At 41.7% G+C, this 25,722-nt stretch overlaps 1 protein-coding gene across 12 annotated transcripts in view; it reads left to right on the top strand.

Moving 5' to 3' along the window:
• MARK3 (microtubule affinity regulating kinase 3) overlaps positions 1 to 25,722 on the top strand; it is a 120,880-nt gene that overhangs the window by 33,991 nt on the left and 61,167 nt on the right. For all 12 annotated transcript variants that reach the window (XR_004957361.1, XM_036247018.1, XM_036247002.1 and 9 more), the window contains one exon: positions 8,030 to 8,083. Coding sequence is in view for 11 of the 12 variants with exons in the window: in XM_036247018.1 (XP_036102911.1) it covers positions 8,030 to 8,083 (54 nt within the window). In the remaining variant the exon portion in view is untranslated. The remainder of the gene's footprint in view (positions 1 to 8,029; positions 8,084 to 25,722) is intronic.

Consider the following 25,722-nt stretch of genomic DNA (forward strand, 5'->3'; position numbering starts at 1 on the left):
TGAAATATAACAGTGATCATATTTGCATCACCATGACCCAAAATATACTCAGGGCAAAAATGTGCTATCACTTGAACCCCAGAAAGGCTTCCTTCTGCCTCCTTCTTATCACTTCACTATTCTTCCTCCCCAAGGTAACCACTGTCCTGACTCCTAACGCCAGAGATGATTTTTTTTTACAGTTACCCTGATGAAATCATACAGTATATGTTATTTTACATCTGTCTTTTTTTACTCCACTTTATGCTTGTGACATTCTTTCATGTTGTTGTGTATCGTTAGATTTTAATTTGAAGTTTCATTTTGTTCTAGTTGTTTGGCTTGGTCTTTATAACTGTGGACTGATTTGTGTTTTCCAAAACTTATATGTTAAAGCCTTAACCCCCAATGTGACAGTTTTGGAGACTGGGGCCTTTGTGGAAGTAATTAGGTTAAATCAGATCATAAGGGTAGAGTCCTGATCCAGTTGGGTTCATGTCCTTGTAAGAAGAGACACTAGAGAGCTTGCATTATCTCTCCGCCACATAAGGACACAGTGAGAAGGCAGCCATGTGCAAGCCAAGAGGAGCGTCCTCCCAGTCTATCACACTATGGGAAAATACATTTTGCTTGTTAAGCTACCTGCTCTGTAGTATTTTTTTTATGGCAGCCCAAGCTGAGGAATATGCCTTTCTTCCAGGCTACTGTGTCCCAAAGGACTTGGGATCATTTTTTGTCAACTGCTCTTTTAGTGGTGGTGGATGCTTTAACACCCGTTTGGAGCTGGATGCTAGGCTCTTTTGACCAGTAGTAAATTGATAGGAAGTGGAAGATCAGATTTTTCTCCAGTGGATGTGTGCTATGGGTTTGTTGGGCCCTTTCAATTTAGGAATGTTTTGTGGAAGCCCTTGTCATGCATGTGTTCTCTTTATTTCTATTTTGTAATTTTCCACTGTGCATGTGGCATTAAGATGAATCAATGGAATTTCCCAGAACTTCACACAAGTGGCAGGGACACTCCTCTTTCCTCACTTAGTAACTCCCTTTTGCTGTGATCACTCCACCCCCACTATCCAAAAAAACCTTCACAACTTTGGGAATGAGTGGGTGGTGGTCTCTCCAGTCTCCATCGTCCTGAGGCCGTGATGCCCCACAGTTGCCTCCTATTTTGGTGACCCTGAGGTCTGAGCTGTTCTCCGGACTCTAGCTCTAGGCCAAGGTTATTTTGGTAGTTGAATCATCCCAACAAGGAGCTGGAAGGAAGAGGGGATTAGGAGCTTCCTCTTGAGATTTCAGTGCCACACACGTACACACACGCGTGTGCACATCGTGTTTAATGACAGTGTTTCACATTGAAGACACTTGAATTTGATAAAATGACTTCAGTTTGATTTAATTGAATGCAACGTATTTGAGCTCCTGTTTTTGCTTTAGATACTATTTTAATAGCACTACTTGAAAATGAAATGTGTAAGAACAGATCAGAATAGACTCTTTAGAATAGAAGGTGGATACTGAACAGAATCAGAAGAAACCAGTGACCAAGAGTCCAGTAAGGAGATGGATTTGGCCATGAGGAGAAGGAAGAAAACAGAGTGGCGGTCAGAAGAGAACAGCATTTCCAAGGGTTTTCTCTGAAAATTGGGAGGTCCAACCCTGCCATTGTGGCCCACTGTTTGAGCGTTGACCCACACAGCAAGAGGTCACCGGTTCAGTTCCCAGTCAGGGCACATGCCCAGGTTGTAGGCCAAATTCCCCGTGGGGGGCAGGCAGGAGGTGGCCAATTGATGTTCTCTCTCATTGATCTCTCTTTCTTTCTCTCTCAAATCAATAAAAAAAAATTATTCAGAAAAAATAAATAAAATTGGGAGGTCCAAATAAATTATTTATGAAAGTAAAATTTGAAGAAAATTCATTCAAATTTGAAATAATGTAATTTTGAAAACCACATTGGTATCTGTTAAAATACTAGAAACCCCAGTTTTTCACTGTTTTATCTCCATCTCTGATGTATATGCCATTACAGATACAAGGATTCAGGTCCTCAGATCAACTCAGTAGGCAGTCACTGAGTGCTGCCGGTATACCCAGTAGTGTGCAAGGGCTGTGATAGCGAATAAGATGTGTTGTCCCTGATTGAGATATGTACATGGTGGTCATTGGCATATTTCAGCAGCCAGTCTTTCCTTTTGCTTTATTTATATAGTTTTCATCAAGATAATTACATTTTCCAAATACAGAATTAGAATTCTGTCTTTGCACTCTGGCCAGGTAGTTCATTTGGTTAGAGCGTTGTCCTGATATGCCAAGGTTGCTGGTTTAATCCCCGGTCAGGGCACATCCAAGAATCAAACAGTGAATGCATAAATAAGAGGAACTATAACCCCCCCCCCCCCATCTCTCTTTTATCCTCCTTTTCCCTCCCTCTCCTCTCTGTAAAAATCAATAAATTAAAAAAATATTTTTGGCTTCCACATCTTAGCTATTGTGAATAATGCTGCTATAAACATGGGTGTACGAATATCTATTTAAGGCCCTGCTTTCAATTCTGCTGGGTATATAACCAGAAGCGGAATTGCTGGATCATATGGTAATTCTGTTGTAGGAGCTTTACACTATTTTCTACAGCAGCTGTACTGTTTTGCAGTCTTACCAACGGTGCATGAGAGTTCTATTTGCTGCACATCCACACCAAGGCTTATTTTATTAGTTTATTGTTTGTTTGTTTGCTTATTTATTTATATCCTCACCCAAGAACATTTTTGCATTTATCTTCAGATAGAGTGGGAGGGAGAAAGGGAGGAAGAGAGAGAGAGAAACATCGATGTGAGAGAGACACATCAACTGGCTGTCACCCACAGGACCCCAACCGGGGCCAGGGACAAACTGCAACTGAGGTAGGTGCCTTTGCGGGAACTGAACCTGGGACTCTAGTCCAGAGGCTGATGCTCTAACTGCTGAGCCAAACCGGCTAGGGCTATTGGTTTGTTTTTGATAGTTGCCATCCTAATGTGTGTGCAGTGCTGTCTCGTAGTTTTGATTTACATTTCCCTAATGACAAGTGATGTTGAACATCTTTTCCACATGCTTTTTGACCTCTGTATATCTTTGGAGAAATGTCTGTTCAAGTCCTTTACCCATTTTTGAATTGGGTTCTTTTTGTTGTTGATGAGTTTTAGAAGTTCTCTATATATTCTGGTTATTAATATCTGGTCGGATATATAATTTGCATATATTTTCTCCCATTCTATGGGTTGCTTTTTTACTCTGCTGATACTGGCTTTTTTTGTTTGTTTTTGATGTCTGATACTATTTTTTTGTTACTCTTAGAAAACGTCATTTTTGATTGGCCTCAGACTTAGAGGTAGAAGCTCTCAGAGAACAGCCTACGCCTCTTGGCCGTCTGTTCCAGGTGTTTTTCTTTGGCTTCCTTCATTCTCTTAGCGACAAGTTTAGCATATTTTGTGGCCTCTTTCTTATGTCTCTTCATGTGCTGTTTCTTCAGAGCCACATGTTAACATTCGTGTTGCAGGACACATGGAGTGACAAGATGCTGAATCTTGGATGCTTTGGTTCGAGGTTTCTTTTTTTTTTTTATCCTCACTCGAGGACATTTTTCGATATTTTGTTCAGATAGAGTGGGAGGGAGAGAGAGAGAGAGAAACATCGATGTGAAAGCGACACATCGAGTGGTTGCCACCCACACGACCCAACCAGGGCCGGGGACAAACTGCAACCAAGGTACGTGCCCTTAGCGGGAACCGAACCCGGGTCTCTCCGGACCACAGGCCGACACTCTAACCACTGAGCCAAACTGGCCAGGGCGGTTCGAGGTTTCTTACCTTCATTGTTTAGGGGCTTTCTTACAACATATCGGTGAACATCATCTTCTCTAGACAGACTGAAAAGTTTGAGGATTCTGCTAGCTCTTTGGGGCCCCAGGCAATGAGGCACCGTGGTATTGGTGAGACCAGGAATATTTGTCTTCCCTTTTGTATAATGACCAGGTTGAGAACACTGAGATTGGTATCCACAGTGCAAACTCAAATAGATTTGTGGCTTCTTTTTTCAGTCCTCTTAGGTCTATAACAGGAATGCCTCTTCCTCAATAGCAGGCAGACATGGGTCAAGATACCCTGCTTCATGGGGAAACCTTGTTTGTTGTTGAACCGTATACGCCTTTCATTCTTTTTTTATTTTTATTTTATTTTTTAAACAATAGATCAGTTATTCAAATAGGTTCTTTGTAAGAAATTTAGAACACCATTTTGTGAGGATAAAGTCCATTTGTGAGAGCAAACACAGAGCAGAGGTAGCTCTGGAGCTGAAGAACAGCTTTGATTTTTGGCAGAATTTACGAATCCACGGCTTTCTGGTCAACCTTGCGCTGCTCTGTAATCTCATATTTCTTTCTCTGTGTTGAAGATCTCACCCTCCTGGTGTCTGGGCTTGCGCAGCTCCTTCCTCCCCTCAACCCCTCAACCCCTCCCCTCCTCTGCCCTCAACCCCTCCCCTCCCCTCCCCCCCAGAACATTTTTCCATTTCTTGTTCAGACAAAGTGGGAGAGAGAGAGAGAGAAACATCGACGTGAAAGGGACACATTGAGTGGCTGCCACCTGCATGACCAACCAAGGCCAGGGACAAACTGCAACCCAGGTACGCGCCCTAGCGGGAACTGAACCCAAGTCTCTCTGGACTGCAGGCTGATGCTCTAACCGCTGAGCCAAACTGACCAGGGCGAGCTTCTTCTTTAAGTAAGCATCAGTGAGTTGTTGGGGGATTTTCACACCGCTGATACCAATTTTGGTGGAGGTGACAGTGACAAATTTCTGGTGTGTTCTATGCAGAGGAACTCGATTAAGGGACAGAGGTTCAGTCACAAGTAGCAAGCCACTGCTCAGCTGCTTCAGGAAAATCACCCTCTTGCCTCTGTGGCGCCCAGTGAGGATCGGAATGGTCCCGGGAGTGATGCTAGTCCGCAGTTTCCTCACATGCTGACTGAAGGGTTTCTTGCCCTGGCTCAGCAGCTTTCGAGGCACATCTTCAGTAGGATAATATCAAGGCATTTTGCGAAGTTTAACCACTCGGGTACCACCATTCTTGTCGCCACCAACTGGTTTTGTGAAAGTAGCAAGAACTTTCTCCTTTTTCTTTTCAATCCTTGATTAAGCTGCCAAATACTTCTTCTTGTACATGGCCTTTCAGGAATACATAAATGACCAGGAATGCCTACCAATTTCTCTTGACTAGGACAGGGTTTCGGCTGCAGCGGGGCTTCCCTTTCTTAGGCATCTTGGCCTTCTTAACCTTGCCACCAGCATCAGCCTTCCTGGCTCCAGGTTTCTTCTCCTTATTATCTGACTTCTCATGTTTTCCACCCGCCATCTTGCAAGATGGAAAAAAGACTAAGCTTTTCATTCCTCACCTAGAGCCTCAACAGCAACTTCTGTGGCCATACGCGTCTCATAAAAGGTACGAAGTTTGACTTGGCTGGTGTGGCTCAGTGGATTGAGTGTTGTTACATGGACTGAGAGGTCCTGGTTCAAATCCCGGTCAGGGCACATGCCCGGGTTGCGGCTTGATCCCTGGCGGGGGGTTGTGCAGGAGGCAGCTGATCGATGTTTCTCTCTCTCTCATCAATGTTTCTATCTCTCTGTCCCTTCCTCTTTCTCTGAAAAAATCAATAAAACATATATTTTTTACAAAGGTATGAAGTTTGAGTTTATCATCTACCTCAGTGAGTTTCTGAAAGCCCGTGGCTAGGAAAAAGATGTTCAGCTTCATCCTGAAGCAGCCAGCTGCTTCTGAGGTGCCACAATAAAGACCTGGATAGTCTTTTGATGCACAAAATTTGTCCTGAAGTCCAATTTTTCTGTTATTTTCTTTGGTTACCTGTACCTTTGGTGTCATAGTGATCATTACTAAATCCAGTGTTATGAAGCTTTTGCCCTGTTTTCTTCTAAGAGTTTGATAGCGCCTGGCTGGTGTGGCTCAGTGGTTGAGCATTAATCCTTGCACCAAAAGGTCTCCAGTTCGATTCCTGTTCATGGCACATGCCAAGGTTGTGGGCCAAATCCCCAGTGAGGGGCATGCAGGAGGCAGCAAATCAATGTTCTCTCTCATTGATGTTTCTCTTTCTCTCTCCTCCTTTCCTCTCTGTCTAAAATCAATAAATAATTTTTTTAAAAAGAGTTTGATAGGTTTAGGTCTTACATTTATGGTCAGTGATCTTCTTTGAGCTAATTTTTTATATGATGTTAGGTAAGAGTCCAGTTTCACTCTTTCATATATGGATGTCCAGGTTTCCCAGCACCATTTGTTAAATATTATTGCTTTTAAATGAATTGTTCACTTATTTATGCACTTTTTCAGTTTTCATTTGTAATATGGTAAATATCAATAGATATAACCCATATTTGGAGTCATCAGTAATCTTAAGAGTAGAAAGGGGACTAAGAAATTTGACAGCTGTTGACATAGAGACTCATGGAGCGCTTTCTCCTGACTTCGGCTGCAGCCCCTTTCTTCACTAGTAAATTCTTACTGGATCTGTGTTCTGAATGGTGCACAGGAGGAAACGGCCTCGCTAGTACAGGGCAAGATCATTTGCTGAACTGGACCTCAGGTGCAAAGCTGAGCTAATTATGTTCCCCAAGCCTCTCTCTTAACTCACGTTTTCTTCCATCCTCTGTTGTCACCCCTGTCTCCCCATTCTGAATGACCATAGTTTCTAGAAATACTTTTATGAGAGAAATGACAAACTCACCAGGTGAGGATGCTGGTAAATTTTAGTAAAACTGATTTTATTTTAAGATAAGTGCATATAACTAGAAACTATAGTGTTTTTGTTTTTTGTATCTTAGTGGCTTATTTTTGGACTGCCTGGGTATACTCATCCTTTTTGACCCATTTGTTGCCTCTGTTTGTGTTTCACTTGGTTAGTCTACAGATTGGTCTGGAACTAGTCCCTTTTCCTTCTTTAACTACCTGAAGGGTATTCTGTGTTTTTTTATTATTATTGTTAAATTAAACTATAGTTAGCATATAATATTAGGTTCAGGTGTAGAACATAGTGGTTACACTTAGATTTAGTGTGCTAAGTCTAGTAACCACCTGTCACTGAAGTAATCACAGTATTATTGACTATGTTCCCCTTAACTTTTCTCACCCATCCCTTCATTTTCCACTCATGCTCCCCATCAACAATCAGTTTGTTCTTTGTTTTTATGAGTCTGGTTTTGTTTTACTTGATCATTTGTTTTGATTTTTTTAAAAATTCCACATGTGAGTGAAATCATGCAGTATTTACCTTTCTCTGTCTGACTCATTTCCACTGAGCATACATAATGCCCTCTAGGTTCATTCATGCTGTCGCAAATTTCTTTTCTTTTTAAATTTTTTCTTCTTCATTTTATAGAGAGAGGAAGGGAGAAAGAGAGAGAGATAGAAACATCGATGAGAGAGAACTTTGATTGGCCACATCCTGGGGATTTGGCCCACAACCTGGGAACCTGCCTGACCGGGAATTGAACCAGAGACCTCTTAGTGCATGGGTTAATGCTCAACCAGTGAGCCACACTGGCCAGGCTCTTTTCTATCTTTTTAATAATAAAATGTTTTGCCCTGGCAGGATAGCTCACTTGGTTAAAGTGTCATCCTGATACACCAGGGTGGCCGGTTTTTGTTTTTGTTTTTTTTAAATCTTCACCCAAGGATATTTTTCCGTTGATTTTAAGGTAGAGTGGGGGAGGGGAGGAGAGACAGACAGACATGAATGTGAGAGAGACACATTGATTGGTTGCCTCATGAATGACCCTAAGGGGGGCTGAGGATCAAACCCACAAGCACGGTATGTGCCCTTGACTAAGAATCAAACCCGAGACCCTTGAGTGCATGGGCTAAAACACTAATAACCTCTGAGCTACACCGGCCAGGGTTCTTTACTTGCTTTTTAACAATGCCACTTGTCTGGGCATTTGCAAAACTATTATAAGTTTGTAAGTACAAAATTCTGAAAATCCATAAAATTTTATTAATTTATTTTTTCTAGGTTGCAATAAAAATAATTGACAAAACTCAGTTGAATCCAACAAGTCTACAAAAGGTAAGATTGGTCCAGTATCTAGTACTTTTAAAAATGATTTTCATTGCTAATTGCCATCTAATTTGCCTCTTAAATACCTCAACTGGTATTTTATTTATTGTGTTTAGTACACAATAAATTCCTCAAAAAAAAATGCAATTTAAATGAAGTATTACAATATTGTTGGATTTTTTCCCCTTCAATTGAAGATAGCAATATCTTTTTAATGTGTTTAGTAGCAAACTGAAGGCTATACTTTTAACTTGAATATTCTAAATAATGATTGGAATAGAGTTTTTTGAAATAAGACAGAACAATGTATATTTATGTAATTAGTTTTAGTTAATGTTATACACCATATAACTAACACTAAATTCTGTAAAGTCAGCATTTTGGCTTTATTAAACACTAGGTCAAATTAAGGAATGCTGATTAATTCATACAAAAGGAAAACTGAATGGTAGTTGGAAGAAAACATGTTTGTAACACACTGTTGCCATTTGTATCACCTAACATAACTCAGGTGCATGTTAGAATCATCTGGGTCTCTTCAAAGCCCTGATGACTGGCCTACAGGAGAGGTTTAATTGTTTAGGTAGGGCTTGGGCATAAACATTTCACTGGTGCATCTGCAGATGATTAATGATCTTTATAATAAGATCCTTCTAGTATTTTTAGTTTTGCAAAGCCTTTTATATACTTCATTTGATTTCTAGATTGGGCCTGTGGTAGGTGGGGGGTACAGAGACATTGCACTAGACATGAAGTCCTGCATTTTAATCCTGGCTGTGACACTTAGCCAAATATGTAACTTGACCTTGAGCAGGTCATTTAACATTCTGGATCTCAGGTTTTTCATTTTTAAGATAGAGATAATTTCATCTTCTCAGGATGGATTATTAATGAAATAATGTATATTGTAAAAACTTTGTAAACTGCAAAGCACTGCACATGTAAAGATACTGTAAGTGTAATTAATGCCTTGTGTATATTCCTAATGGTTATTTTCTGTTTATACCATAAGAATTTTTAAACCCCATTCATGTGGGTGAGGTGGAAAGGGAGGTAGACTTTACCTAGAAATGGTATTTAAACATGTGGTTCTGAAAGGCATAGTGGGCCTCAAGAGTTCTTAGGGTGGCCCTGGAACAGATCCAAAAATTCCAGTCCTTTGATCTAAAGATGAAATTATATTTATTTCCTTAAACTTTTATTTCTTTATATAGCTAAGGTCTTGGTACTAATACATTAGTATTTAGAACCTAAAGTTAGCATATCAAGAAGTTTACTGAGGATTTGAGTTCAGTATTTGAATGATGTTACAAATCTTCCTTGAAGGTAACTGGAATTTTAGCGGTTTTCTAGGAAGAATTTTATCATATATTTTCTTGAGCTGGTTTGAATTTTTCTTTCTTTTTTGGTTGCTTTCTTCATTATTTTTAGCCATAGTTAATTATTGCTGTACTATATTATTTTATTAAAATTACTGTTTATCATATCATTATTAGTTTAGTCATGGTAGGTTGTCTGGTTAGCCTGATAGTGTGATTATGCAGATTTGTCTCAGCATTAATTTTGGCACATGATCTGAGGATGAGACTTAGAGATTGATTGTAATGCAGTTCATCATGAGCCATCCACACTTTCTGTCCAAGTTAACCATCTTGGTAAGTATAATGTTTTCTTCAGCTTATAGGTTGTTGGTTTAAATCGAGTATATAAATTTATATTCTTTTCTTATAAATTGAAGCATTCTATATTTTTTTTCTTTTTTTTTTTTTTTTTATCCTCACCCGAGGATATTTTTCCATTTTTTGTACAGATAGAGTGGGAGGGAGAAAGAGGAAGGAGAGAGAGAGAGAAACATCGACGTGAAGGGACACATCGAGTAGCTGCCACCTGCACGACCAACCAGGGCCGGGGACAAACTGCAACCGAAGTACGTGCCCTTAGCGGGAACCGAACCTGGGTCTCTCCGGACCGCAGGCCGACGCTCTAACCGCTGAGCCAAACTGGCCAGGGTGAAGCATTCTATATTTCTTTCAAGATCTTCTTCACTGAGTTTATGTTCCATGGAAGAGTAGCAGCAGGGTGGAGTGGACCTGGCATCTTTGGCCTTTTGAAAAAAATCTTTGCCCAAAGCCCTGGCTGGTTTGGCTCAGCGGTTTTAGAGCATTAGCCTGCGGTCTGGAGAAACCCAGATTTGGTTCCTGCTAAGGGCACCTACCTGGGTTGCAGTTTGTCCCTGGCCCTGGTTGGATCTTGCAGGTGGCAACCACTCGATGTGTCCCTTTCGCATCAATATTTCTCTTTCACTCTCTCTCTCCCCCACTCTATCTGAACAAAAAATGGAAAAAATGTCCTTGGGTGAGGATAAAAAAAAACAATCTTTGCCCAAGGATATATTTTTATTGATTTTAGAGAGAGAGAAAGAGAGAAACATTAATCTGTTGCCTCCTGTATGTACCCCGACTGGAGATCGAATCCTAACCCAGGCATGTGCCTTGATCAGGAATCGAACCTGTGACCTTTTCGATATACGGGACGATGCTCCAACTAACAGAGTCATACAGGCCAGGGTGCATTTTGGGGCTTTTAATAATTCTTGCAGCCTTATTTTGCCCTCAGCTCCATTCACAATTGTATCCCACTTACATCAGGAATAGCTCTCTTTGAACTCTGATACTTGGAGCACTGCCTTAGAAGCTACCAGTCACTTTAAGGAACATTCTGCCATCAACAATATGTAATTTTTTTTTTTTAATCTTCACCCGAGGACATTTTTCCATTTTTTTGTTCAGCGTAGGAGGGAGGGATGGAGGGGGGGGGGGAGAGAGAGAGAGAGAGAGAGAGAGAAACATCGACGTGAAAGGGACACATCAAGTGGCTGCCACCTGCACAACCCAACCAGGTCCGGGGACAAACTGCAACCGAGGTACATGCCCTTAGCGGGAACTAACCCCGCGTCTCTCTGGACCGCAGACCAATGCTCTAACTGCTGAGCCAAACCAGCCAGGGCTGTAATTTTTTTTTTTATTATAGTGCCACTGCCCAAAAATGTGGACTGTCTTATTGAGACAGTGTTTGAACACAGCTGTTCAAATCGTGTCAGTTGCAAAGTGTTCACAATATTCAGGCTTCCATATTGATTTAATAAAGGTAAGATTCTAGTGAGAGATATATTTTTCTCCATTGGAAATTTTTGGTTCATTAACATCTTTTAGGTCAGCCTTTAAAGAACTCTGTAATGTGTAACTATGATGGTTTTGAAAACAGCATGAATAAGTTCTGCTGGTGTGGCTTAGTGGTTGAGTGTCGACCCATGCACCAAGAGGTCGCCGGTTCAATTCCTAGTCGGGACACATGCCCACGTTGTGGGCCTGATCCCCAGTGGGGGGCATGCAGGAGGCAACTAGTCGATATTCTCTCTCATCAGTGTTTCTGTCTCTCTCTCCCTCTCATTTCCTCTCTCTCTCAAATCAATAAAGGAAAAATAAAATTTAGAAAACAGCATGAAAACAGTCTTCCTGGTTTTGCAAAGTCATTTTTAACTTTGATTTGGTTATATGCAGGTAATCTTGCTGGGTCTTATCTTTATTAAATCTGAGTCTCTCATTAAGAAGTTAGTCATGGCTCATTTTTGTAAACTGTAGTTTACCTTTTAAAAAACACTAGCCTTTATTAGACATGCCAGTATACCAAGTGTAACCCGTCTAATGTTAGCAACATTTTTTTCATTCTTGGAGTAGTAGACTGTTAACATAGAGGGAGTATAAGTAGTGGTTAGGAACACAATGAAGTCAGGAGGTATGGACTCAAAGCCAGGCTTCAACTGGCCTCTCTGTGACAAGTCATTTAACTTCTCTGGGTCTTAAGTGTTTTCATCTGTAAGATGAGATTAATAACAGTACCTCATAGGGCTGTAGTGAGAATTAAATAAGTTAACATTCAGAACCCCTTGGAAGAGCTCATAATAGTACATGGCACAGGGTCAGGACTGAGTGTTTGCCAGTATTGGGCGTCCTGCTGAAAATTAGTTTTTTGTTTACTTGGTTTTGGGAAGTGGGAGATGTTTTTGTTTGTTTACAATTTTCCTGTCATAGGAAATAAATAAAGCTTAAGAATTGAATGGTAGGTTCTGGCTAGGTCTCTTTTGTAGGACTTAATTGCTGTCGACTACTTCTGATAACAGCTAGTATTTGAGCATTTAGTATATGCTGAGCACTGTTCTAAGTCTATTACCTGTATTACCTCATTGTATTAGTTTGCTCAAGATGCTGTAACAAAATACTATAGACTGGCCAGCTTAAACAACAGACATTTATTTCACACAGTTGTAGAGGCTGAGAAGCCCCAGATCAGGGTGCCAGCGTGGTTGATTTCTGGTGAGAGCTCTGTTTGTGTTGCTGCCCTCTCATTGTGTCTAGGGCTGGGAATGCTCAGCTTGGGTGCACACGAGCACACTCTGGTGTCTTTACTATAAGGGCACTGAGCCCATCATGATTTCATCTAAAACAACCTGCCCCTGAGCCCATCATGACTTCATCTAAAACAACCTGCCCAAAGCCCCCTAACTGATAAGTGATGAATAATTGGGCAGTCATTCTTTGATAGATGTAGTTAGCATTGATTCAAGCATTGGTGAATTCCTTTTTTTTTTTTTTTTAATCCTCATCTGAGTGGGAGGAAGGGAGAGAGAAAGATTTTTGTGAGAGAGAGAGAGAGAGACTTCGATTGGTTGCCCTCCTGCATGACCCCGAATGGGGCCAGGGATTGAACCCACAACCAAAGTACGTGCCCTTGATTGGGAATCAAACCCGCAACTCTTTGGTCAGTGGGCTGATGCACTAACCACTGAGCAAAACTGGCCAGGGCCAATGATGAATTCTAAATGAAACATGTTTGCCACAGGTCAGATGGTACAGCACTTGTGCTAAGCAGAATCCTGGCATCACTATTGTATATTAGGAATTTATTGTACTAGAGCCTGTGCCTCCCATGATCTTACACATATAGGCATTAAACTTTTTCTTTTTTTTTTTTTTATCCTCACCCGATGACATTATTTTGTTTTTTGTTCAGATAGAGTGGGAGGGAGAGAGAGAAACATTGACGTGAAAGGGACACATCGAGTGACTGCCACCTGCACAACCAACCAGGGCCGGGGACAAACTGCAACCGAAGTACATGACCTTAGCGGGAACTGAACCCGGGTCTCTCTGGACTGCAGGCCGATGCCCTAACCACTGAGCCAATCCGTCCAGGGCAAGCATTAAACTTTTTCACAGTAGCTGGTCTGATAGGTATCTTTTCTTCTTCATACTCTGTTACTTCAGTATTGCTACCATATTGATTTTCCCATGAGGAGACAGTCTGAGAATTGAATGTAGTCTGACTCTTCAGCCAGTAAGTGATGGAACAAAGATAGAAATATTGGTCTGACTCTGAAATATAGGCTCTCTTCATCCCATTATGCTTCCTTACAGTAATTACTTAAATTTCCCTCATTCGGGGTTTATAAAAACTTGGATGGGAACTAGCCTGAGGCTTCCCTTTGTAGTCACTATAATAAAGGTGGTTGATAGTTTCAAGTTTGAAGGAATATTTCAAATACTTAAGAGAAGCAGGCCTTGGTGGAGGAGGAGGGAAGTGAGGGGAGTGGTGATGGAAGGAGACTTGACTTGGGGTGGTGAATACATAATGCACTGTACAGATGATGTGGAATTGTGCACCTGAAACCTATATAATTTTGTTAACCAGTTTCACCCCAATAAATCCAATTAAAAGAGAGACGCAGGCCTTGTACCCACGTCCCCTTCCAAAAATTGCCTAAGTCATGTTTTTATGCAAGTTTGTTTATACACTCATTCATTTAAGTTCCCTATCATTTTTTTGTGTGTGGTACATGCCCCTAACGGGAACCGAACCCGGGACTCTCTGGTCCGCAGGCCGACGCTCAACCGCTGAGCCAAACTGGCCAGGACTGCACTCATTCATTTAATAAATACTTATTATTAAACACCTGCTGTGTGCCAGGCACTATTCTAAGCACTGTGGATACAACATTGAACCAAATGAAGTTCTTGTTTTCATGGAATTGACATCTGAGAAGGGTTCCCCGACTCACTGCCAGCATGTGTGTGGAGGCGTCCCTACACCAACGAGCAATTTTGACACCAGCTGGGTGTCTGAGAATTCAACTAAATTCTGACCTGATCTACCCAGAGATAGAATCAGATTCCACAGGTAAAAGGTTCAGTCACACAACACTGCCCTCCACTTCAGATGTCTGTGCTTCTGACCAACCAACTGCAAATTGTGAGTTCTGACGACCTCCTTGTTGGCTCACAAAACTCAAGAAAACCTGTTTATTCACTTGATTACTGAATTATTACAAAGGATAGTAAGGAATACGATATCAGCAGAGATGAAGAGATACACAGGGTGGCAGACTGAGTGAACCTATGTGGTTTGCAGTAAATTTTACATCTGCCTAGAAGGTTCTAAATATTTTCCACCAAGTAACAAAGAACAGAAAGACCTTTGTAGTTGACACTGCAGTGTTGACATGGGGGTTCTCAGTGTTGGTGCACACGTAGCCAGAGCGGCACCTGCAGTTGCAGAGGCCTGGGGGTATGCAGGGCAGTATGGGCCCTGGGCTGAGCCAGGAGCCCAGAACCTTGATTGCCCCAGCCCTTTTAAGGAACAGTTGTCTGTCCCGGCCAGTGTGGCTCAGTGGTTAAGCATTGACCCATGCACGAAGAGGTCGCTGGTTCGATCCCTGGTCAGAGCACATGCCCAGGTTGTGGGCCAAATTTCCAGTGGGGGTATGCAGGAGGCGGCCAGTCGATGTTTTCTGTCATCGATGTTTCTATGTCTCCCTCTCCCTTCCTCTCTCTCTCTCTAAAATCAATAAAGAAAAAAAACATTAAAGAAAAAAAAAGAGCCCTGGCCAGTTTGGCTCAGCGGTTAGAGTGTCGGCCTGCGGTCCGGAGAGACCCGGGTTCGGTTCCCGCTAAGGGCACGTACTTCGGTTGCAGTTTGTCCCCGGCCCTGGTTGGTCGTGCGGGTGGCAGCCATTTGATGTGTCCCTTTCGCATCGATGTCTCTCTCTCTCTCTCTCTCGCTCGCTCTTCCTCTCTCTCCCTCCCACTCTAATTGTACAAAAAATGGAAAAATGTCCTCGGGTGAGGATTAAAAAAAGAAAGAAAGAAAGAAACAGTTGTCTGTGTAATACATTTGTTTTTTTAAAATATCTTTTTATTGATTTTTAGAGAGAGAGATAGAAACATCAATGAGAGAGAAATACCACTTTGCTGTCTCCTGTACGCCCCCTACTGGGGATCGAGCCTGAAACCTGGGCATGTGCTCTTACCAGGAATCAAACCAGTGACCTCTCAGTGCAGGAAATGGTGCTCAACCAGCTGAACCACACCAACCAGCCAGGGCAGTGTAATAAACTTTTCATTGATTCCTTAAACTTCCCCTGGGTGCTTATGACTAAGATTTTGTTCTTCAGTCTTCTCAATTAAAGAAACTTAATTCTCACCATACTATGACATGATAGATTTAAATAGTAATATCTTCCTTAAACTGGAACTACTTAATTAAAAGCAAGAAATTTATAACATATAATGAAATAGTTGACTGTTTAAAATGTATTTAGCCCTGGCCGGTTTGGCTCAGTGGTTCGAGTGTCAGCCCGTGGACCAGAGAGTCCTGGGTTCGGTTCCGCTAAGGACACATACTTTGGTTGCAGTTTGTCCCCGGCCCTGGTTGGAGTCGTGTGGGTGGCCACCAGTGGATGTGTGTCTCTCTCACATCGATGTCCCCACCCCCACCCCCACCCCCGCTCTATCTGAAGGTAAGTGCAAAAATGTCCTTGGGTGAGGATAAAATAAATACATACATACATACATACATACATAAAATAAATGTGTATTTATACCCTGGCCAGTATGGCTTAGTAGTTAGTGTGTTGGCCTGCCGGCCGAAGGGTACCGGGTTTGATTCCTGGTCAAGGGCACATACCTGGGTTGCACGTTCTGTCCCCAGCCTCAGTCAGGGTCATGCAGGAGGCAACCAGTTGATGTGTCTCCCTGACATCCATGTTTCTCCCTCTTTCTCGCTTCCTTAATCCCTCCCATTTGATATAAAAGTCAATGGAGCTCTGGCCAGTTTTGCTCAGTGGTTAGAGCATCGGCCCGCAGACCAGAGAGTCCCAGGTTCGGTTCCCTCTAAGGGAACGTACTTTGTTTGCAGTTTATCCCCATCCCTGGTAGGGGTCATGTGGGTGGCAACCAGTTGATGTGCCTCTCTCACGTCGATGTTTCTCTCTCTCTCTCTCACTCCCTCTCTCCCTCCTGCTCTATCAATGGAAAAATATCTTCGGGTGAGGATTAGCAAAAGAAAAAAAAAAGTGTGTTTATGGTAGGTTTAAAGACATCTAGGAATAAAGGCCACCCCTTGCCACTTATGCTATCTTGTTCCAATGTCAGATGCTCTAGTTATTAGATTTTTTTTTTCCCATTCATCCTAGCATCTGTCTTCTAGAAACTTCTACAACATTGTTCTCTATTCTGCCATATGGAGCTATAGAGGTTAAATCTACTACTACAAACATAGCAAGCTTATTTTGGGGTCTTCTTGTTTCAGTCTCCCGAGTAAATACTCAGCTTTTTTTTTTTTTTTTAAATTATCACCTGAGGACATTTTTGCATTTATCTTCAGATAGAGCCTGAGGGAGAGAGGGAAGAAGAGAGAGAGAGAAACATCAATGTGAGAGAGACACATCGACTGGTTGCCGCCCCGTGACCCCAACCAAGGCCGGGGACAAACTGCAACCAAGGCAGTTTGAGCCAGACACAGGAATTGCCCTCAACATAGACCTAGTTTATTTCATGTATATTATTGATTTTTTTCTTATTTGAATTTATTTATATTAACATTGGTTTTCTGCCATAATTTTAATCTGTTTGGGATATTTTTAAATAATGAGTGTTTGTTTTAGCTATCATTTCTATTTTGATGCTATATACATTGGATATGTATGAATTTATCTAGTTAAAATACCCAACAAGGCCCTTCAGTGGAGAATTCATCCTGAGTTGATCATGCTGGCCCAATAGTAAAACATTTTTTTGAGTAAGGTTCAAGCACCATTCTGAAATTCAGACTTTTAGTAAGAGAAGAGGAAATACCTGTGTTTTAAAATTTTTAATCAAAGTTACTGAGGATAAAAAAAGGTATGCATGTTAAATTAAAGTCTGTGCCAAATATACAGTAGGTTGCTGAATGATTATTGAAGAATTATTGATTCTATGTTCCTTTTTTTTGGTTAATCCTTACCCTAGGATATTTTTTTCATTGATTTTTTTTTTTTTTTTTTTTTTAGAGAGAGAGTGGAAGGGGGTAGGGAGGGAAGGGGAGAAAGAGAGAAACATCAATGTGAGAGAGACACATGGATTGTTTGCCTTCTTCAAGTTGGGGATCAAACCTGCAACCCAGGTACATGCTCTTGACCAGAAATCAAACCCGAGACCCTTGGGTCCATGGGCCAGTCGTTTTAACCACTTATCCATACTGGCTAGGGCGACTCTGCCTTCCTTTTATTGGGAGTTTTTGTACAGAAATCCTACTTACGCCCACTCAGTCTTTTTTTCTTTTTAAAGCCGATGTTTGTTTTGGAGCCACTGTTAATGCTTAGGGCTCTGTAACAGTGGTGGCCTTTTTTGGCATCTCAGGAAGTCTTAGTCATGGGACAGATCAAGGAACTGTTTAATTTGAAGGCAGAGAGAACCAGCTCAGTTTTTTCGTATGGTCTATTTACTGCTGCCATCACTGGATTATTTGGGAAACTTTTGCATTAGACTCATCTGTGGAATTTTTTTTTTTTTAATCCTCACCCGAGGACATTTTTCCATTTTTTGTTCAGATAGAGTGGGAAGGAGAGAGAGGAAGAGAGAGAAACATTGACGTGAAAGAGACACATCGAGTGGCTGCCACCCGCACAACCCAACCAGGGCCGGGGACAAACTGCAAATGAGGTACTTGCCCTTTGTGGGAACCGAACCCGGGTCTCTCCGGACCGCAGGCCAATGCTCTAACCGCTGAGCCAAACCGGCCAGGGCTCATCTGTGGAATTTAAAAAACAAAACAAAACAACCCTGGTTGGTTTGGTTCAGCTGTTAGAGCATAGGCCCATGGACCAAAGAGTCGTGGGTTTGATTCTGGTCAGGGGCACGTACCTGGGTTGCAGTTTGGTCCCCAGGCCTGATGTCTCCCTCCTCCCCCCCCTTCCCCCCTCTCCCTTTCCTTCTCCCTCCCATCCCACTATAGTTGAACATAAATGGAAAAATATACTTGGGTGAGGATTAAAAATATATATATAAAAAATGGGGGGTGGTGAACACACAATACAATATACAGATGATATATTATAGAATTGTACACCTGAAACATATAATTTTATTAACCAATGTCACCTCAATAAATTAAATTGAAATAAATAAATAAATAAATTTACCATGCAAAAATTTAAAAAATATTTCCTTTAAAATGCTACCCCACAACCTCCAGAAGTCCTGGCTTGATAGCTTCAGGGTGAGGCTGAGGGATCCCCAGTGAACAACCCAGGTGAGACTGGCTTCTGGACTTTCTTTCGTTCCCCGCAAAATTTATAATTTTAATTCTGTTCCTGACGTTAACCTCCCCCAGTGTCCTAAGTCTAAGTCTGTTGTCATTGCTGACTATTTCCGCCTCTCTCCAGCTCTCCTGGGAATTCACTTCTTTTTCTCCCCATTCCCCATCAGGTGAAGCACAAGTGCTTTTCATTGAACAAGTCTGTTCATCTTTCCCTGTCTTAATACCTTTGTCTTTTCGTGCTTTTTTCCTTCTTCTAACTTTTCCTCCCTTTTATTGATTTTAGAGAGAGAGGAAGGGAGAGGGAGAGAGAGATAGAAACATTCATGAGAGAGAACATCTATTGGATGCCTCCTACATGCCCTTCACTGGGAATCGGGTCCACAACCTGGGCATGTGTCCTGACCAGGGATCGATCTGGCAACCTCTTGGTGCATGGGTCAACGCTCAACCACTGAGCCATACCGGCCAGACTTTTCATGTAGACTTGTAACAGGCTAACAATTTGGGCCATTAAGAAAAGTGGTTATGCCCGGCTGGTGTGGCTCAGTGGTTGAGTGTCGACCCATTCACCAAGAGGTTGCCAGTTCGATCCCCAGTTAGGGCACATGCCCATGTTTGGGCCAAATCCCCAGTGGATGGCAGGTAGGAGGCAGCCATCCGATGTTCTGTCTCATCAATGTTTCTTTTGTTGTTGTGTTCAGATAGAGTGGGGAGGGAGAGAGGGAGAGAGAAACACTGACGTGAAAGGGACACATTGAGTGGCTGTCATCCACACAACCAACCAGGGCCGGGGACAGACTGCAACCGAGGTACATGCCCTTAGCGGGAACCAAATCTGGGTCTCTCTGGACTGCAGGCCAACGCTCTACCACTGCGCCAAACCGGCCAGGGCTCATCAATGTTTCTGTCTCTCTTTTCCTCTCTCTTAAAAATCAATGAAGAAAAAAACAAGAAAGAAAAGAAAAGTGGTCATTAGACTCCCGACTATAATTGACATCTGGGCATCCATGTTCAGATCAGTGTATTGAATCTGGTAAACTGATAGAAACAAAATTTGTTAAGTGAATTAAAGACAAGTCTTTCTTGCTTATACATATTTAACGTGTTAAGACTAAAAATGGATATATATTTCTTTATTATCAGATTTCAAAAGCCATAATAAAAATGGAAGAAAATCCAGGTTTGGTGTTGATGCTGCTTTATGGGGAACTTTTAAATTTTTTGCCAGACTTCTTTTCTCTTTGGCAGGAAATAATAATCTTGATATTTTCAGTAGATTGGCAATTGAGAATATTAGAATTTCTTTTTCTTTTTTAAAAAATTGATTATAGAGAGAAAGGAAGGGAGAAGGAGAGAGAGATAGAAACATTGATGAGAGAGAACATCGATTGGCCACCTCCTGCATGCCCCCAACTTGGGATTGGGCCCTCAGCCTGGGCATGTGCCTTGACCGGGGATCAAACTGGCGACTTCTTGGTGCATGGGTCGACACGCAACCACTGAGCCACACTGGCTGGGCTAGAATTTATTTTTTATTGTACCAGTGATTCATTGCGCTATTTTATTTTATTTATTTATTTTTTTAATTTAGTTATTGATTTTGAGAGAGAGAAACATTGGTTTGTAGTTCCACTTGTTTATACATTCTTTGCTTGATTCTTGTATGTGCCCTGACCAGGGATCGAACCCACAACCTTGGTGGGTTGGGACGATGCTCTAACCATCTGAACTACTGAGCCAGGGTCTCATTTTTCTATTTTAAAAAGTCACTGAACAGGTTGGGTGGCAGGTAAAAAAACCCAAAAAAAACAGAAATAAAAAAGTCACTGAAGAACCAAATATTTTAAATAGGTTAAACTTAGAACATTACATGGACCCATTTGCAGAAATAAAATAATTGCGCGCGCGTGCGCACACACACACACACATATTATTCAGCCATAAAAAAGAAGGAAATCCTCCCTGGCTGGTTTGGCTCAGCGGTTAGAGCGTCGGCCTGCGTTCCAGAGAGACCTGGGTTCGGTTCCTGCTAAGGGCATGTACCTCGGTTGCAGTTTGTCCCTGGCCCTGGCTGGTCGTGCGGGTGGCAGCCACTCGATGTATCCCTTTCACATTGATGTTTCTTTCTCCCTTCCACTCTATCTTAACAAAAAAGTGGAAAAATGTCCTCGGGTGAGGATAAAAAAAAGAAGGAAACCGTTCGGGAGTGGGGAGTGGGAGGAGGGTGTCTAGGAGGAAAAAGGAGAACCATCTGTAACAAAAATAAATTAATTTTAAAAAGAGGGAAATCCTGCTAGTTGCCACAACATGGATGGACTTGAGAGCATTATTTTAAGTCAAAGAAAGGCAAATACTATATATCATTTATATGAGGAATCTTAAAAAAAAAAAATTTTCCTGGCCGGTTTGGCTCAGTAGTTACAGCGTTGGCTCTCGGACCAATGAGTTGCGGGTTCGATACCGGTTGAGGGCATGTACATTGGTTGCAGTTTGTCCCTGGCCCTGATTGGGGTTGTGTGGTAGGCAACCAGTTGATGTGTCCCTCACATGTTAATGTCAATGTTTCTCTCTCTCTCTCTCTCTCTCTCTCTCCCCCTCCCTCTCCTTATCTCCCACTCTATCTGAACAAAAATGGAAAAATATCCCCGGTGAGGATTAAGAAACAAATAAATAAACTTTTGGAAACGGAGTGGTTGCCAGGAGTTGGGGGGGAAGGTGGGTGAAATGGGCAGATGATGGTTAAAGGGTACAAACAGTTATAAGATGAATAAGTTCTGGGGATCTAATGTACAGCATGGTGACGATAGTTAACAATATTGTACTCTTGAAGGATGCTTTGCGAGTAGATCTTATATGTTCTCACCATAGCAATAACAACAAAATGGTAATTTGTAAGGTGAAGGATGTGGTAAAGATTTCACCGTGTGTGTGTGTGTGTGTGTGTGTGTGTGTGTGTGTGTGAAATTATCACATTGTAAACCTGAAACATATACAATATTATATGTCAATTATATCTCATTAAAGCTGGGGGAGGGGGTTCTGATAGAAAATAATTCTAACCTAGAATTCTTTACCCAGCCAAATTGTCAATCAAATGTGAAAATAGATTCAAAACTTCCTGAATTATGCAGAGTCTTAGAATTAATCATTTACCTGCCCTTGCTCAGGAGCTGTTGGTGGTATAGATCTCACTACCACAAGAGAGAATACCAAGACAGAGAAACGCATGAATCCAGACAGTGGAACTTGAAAACAGTTCCATGGCCTCCAGAATATGAATATCTACAAGGGGAAAAAAAAAGATTATTTGACTATTTGAGAGGAGATTTACACTTCTGCCACAAAGTTCAAGGGTGAATTAGTAAAATGATAGGTACATAGAAAACTTAAATGAACAAAATAACTGAGGCAGTTATTAGCTCCAAGGAAATAAAAGATATTAAAAAATAAAACGAATGGTCCGGCCAGTGTGGCTAGGTGGATTGACTGAAAGGTCCCGGTGTGATTCCCGGTCAGCGCACATGCCCAGATTATGGGCTCCATCCCCAGTAGGGGGCGTGCAGGAGGCAGCCAATCGAAGTTTCTCTCACAGTGATGTTTCTCTCTCTCCCTCTCTAAAAAAAATTAATAAACACCTATTAGAAGTAAATAAAACAAATGGATGTACATTTCTAGCATGGTTGTAAATAATATGTATATGATGTAAACTGAGTGATTTGGCCAAATATTATGATAACTTATTAGGAGGAAGGAGAGAGAGTTCTATGTGGGTTAGAAGACAGGATGTAAGAGCCGAATCTTCACTGCCCATATGAAGAAGTCAGTAAATAACTTGGGGCGGAAGCTAAACAGTCATTGAAAAGCCCTACAAGCATGCTGTTTAGAATGCAGCAAATACCAGTTTTGAAAGTGCGTGCCCTTGTGAACAAGGATTGAGAGTAGAGAGAGAGATTTTATATTACATAGTTTGACTTTTAAAATTGTGTGTATGTGCTACTTTATAAATAAAAATTGGGAAACACTCTGGCTGGGTGGCTCATTTGATTGGAGCCTCATCCCATACACCAAAAAGGTTTTGAATTCAACTCCTAGTCAGGGCACATACCTAGGTTTCGGATTCGCTCTCCTTTTGGGGTACATATGGGTGGCAGCCAATCGATATTTTTCTCTCACATTCATGTTTCTCTCTTTCTCCCTTTCTCTCTAAAATCAGTAAAAACATATTATTGGATGAGGATTCAAAAAAGATTAGAAAACAGTATTTATTTAGCCAAAATGTGATTAGACCGCATGAAGAGGACGGAAAGAGGAAGCATGTGTTTTCGGAATTGCTTAGGAAAGCTAAATAAATACAAAGTAGGAAGCTACAGTGGAAAAGCAAGGAAGTATGCCCTGGCCAGTTTGGCTCAGCGGTTAGAGCGTTGGCCTGCGGTCTAGAGAGACCCAGGTTCGGTTCCCGCTAAGGGCACTTACTTCGGTTGCAGTTTGTCCCCGGCCCTGGTTGGTCGTGCAGGTGGCAGCCACTCGATGTGTCCCTTCACGTCGATGTTTCTCTCTCTCTCTCCCTTCCTCTCTCTCCCTCCCACTCTATCTGTACAAAAAATGGAAAAATATCCTCAGGTGAGGATAAAAAAAAAAAAAAGAAAATCAAGGAAGTAGCATATTCTGGCTTTTTAGTAATATGCAGGTAAATAGTAGGTAACATAGTGAAAGTAGTTGAAAAGATTGCTCCTGCAAAGTCAGGAAAGAAAAGGGGAGCCTGGTTACTTTCGTTAAGTACCCAACATTGTCTGCCATGGCAGACAGAGGTCTTATTTCCTCATGCAGTGGATTACTGAACAACACAGGTTTGAACTGTACCAGTATGCTTACACACAATTTTTAAATTTTTTTTAAATGCTCACCTGAGGATATTTTTTTATTTATCTTCAGATAGAGTAAGAGGGAGAAAAAGGGAGATAGAAACATAGATGTGAGAGGGACACATCGACTGACTGCCTCCCGCTCTACCCTGACCAGGTCTGGGGACAAACCGCAACTGAGCTACGTGCCCTTAGCCAGAATTGAACCCTCAACTCATTGATCCTTGGGCTGATGCTCTACCGCTGAGCCAAACCGGCCAGGGCCACACTTTAAAAAAATATATAATACCTGTACTGTTTTCTGTGCACAGTAGAGAGTCCACAGATACTAAGGGCTGACTGATGGTATGCTTTGGTCTGTGCCATTTGACAAAAGGGGCTTGAGTATCTGCATCTGTAGATTTGAGTATCCACTGAGTGTCCTGGAACCAATCCCCATGGAAACCAAGGGACAACTGAGTTTTTGGGGAGTTAAAAGTTCCATGTAGCCCTGGCCAGTTTGGCTCAGTGGTTAGAGTGTTGGCCCTTTGACCTAAGGATCTGGGGTGTGATTCCCAGTCAAGGACCCTTACCTGAGTTGCAGGTTCCACCCCCAGCTCTGGTCAAAGAGGCAACCAATCCATGTCTCTGATGTCTCTCACATCAATGTTTCTTTTTCTCTTTCTTTCTCCTCCTCCCTCCTCCCTTCCACTCTATCTAAACATCAATGGAAAAATATTCTCAGGTAAGGATTAACAACAGCAACAAAAGTTATATGTAGATGTCCAAGGCCCTGGCCAGGTAGCTTAGTTTAGAGTTTTGTCCCTATACATCAAGATTGAGGTTTTGATGCTCAGTCAGGACAGAAACGAAAATCAACCAATGAATACATAAATAAGTGGAACAACAAATTGATGTTTCTCTCTCTTTCTCTCTCCCTCCCCCCTCCCTCCCTCCCTCTCTGCCTTTCCCTTTTCCTCCCTCCCACTTATTCCCTCCTTCCCTCTCTCTCCCTTCCTCCCTGTCTCTAAAATCAATAAATAAAAATTTAAAAAGAAAAGTGTCATGTTGATTTCCGACTGTGTATGGGTCAGTGTCCCTAACCCCTGCATTCAAGAATCAACTGCTTATAAAAAGGTCTTGTAAATTGATAAGGAACAGAAGTATATATAACTTAGTAGAAATAATCAGAAGATACACATAGGCAAGTTAATAGGACATATGGTCAGTATTCAAGTAAAAATGTTCACCATCCTGAAAGATACTAATTATATCTGCAAAAAACTGATAATGCATAGTGTTGACAAGAGTGTAGAGAAATGGAAAATCTAATAATTTTGTCAATAGTGTAAATTATATTCTTAGAGAATAAGATAGGACTAACAAAGTTTTAAAAGTATGTGTGCCCTTTGGCCCCCATTGGGTTTCTAGGCATCTACCCTGCGAATACATTTGGAAGAATGTGTATATAAGGGTGATCACTGTAATGTTATAATAGCAAAAAATGAGCAGTGAGCTACATGGTATCAGTAAACTTGTAGTTAATTAAATTGCAGTACAACTGCATATCCTTTCTCCACATGTCTGTAGACAGCGCTCAGTGTTTGGGGCTAGTGTTTAACAAATGGTCTTTAATGATGTTAATTAATTGTATTTCCCTATTGTTAACTCTCCTATTACTTATTTTAATGTTAATGTGGTCTGAAGTGATTAGAATCTTTTTATTTTATTCTCTTTTTTTCTTTATTGGTTTTAGACAGAGAGGAAGGGAGAGGGAGAGAGAGAAATATCCATGAGAGAGAACATGCCCCCCACTGGGGATCGGGCCCCCAACTTAGGCATGTACCCTTACCAGGAAGGAATTGAACTGGCAACCTCTTGGTGCATGGGTTGACGCTCCATCACTGAATCTTAATTTTTTTTTTTTTTTACATTAGAGAGAAAAGGAGAGAGAGATAGAAACATTGGCCACCTCCTGCATGTCCCCAAATGGGGATCGGGCCCACAACCCAGGTATGTGCCCTTACTGGGAATCGAACCGGTGATCTCTTGGTGTGTGGGTCGTGGCTCAACCACTGAGCTACACCTTCTGGGCTAGAATATTTTTTAATCTGCCTTGAATTTTGCCGTACAGTGCCAGCCCTCATATTTGCATGACTTTAAGCTTATTTCCTG

Source organism: Molossus molossus, unplaced genomic scaffold (genome assembly GCF_014108415.1).
Source record: "Molossus molossus isolate mMolMol1 unplaced genomic scaffold, mMolMol1.p scaffold_m16_p_1, whole genome shotgun sequence".
NCBI classification, from domain to species: Eukaryota; Metazoa; Chordata; class Mammalia; order Chiroptera; family Molossidae; genus Molossus; species Molossus molossus.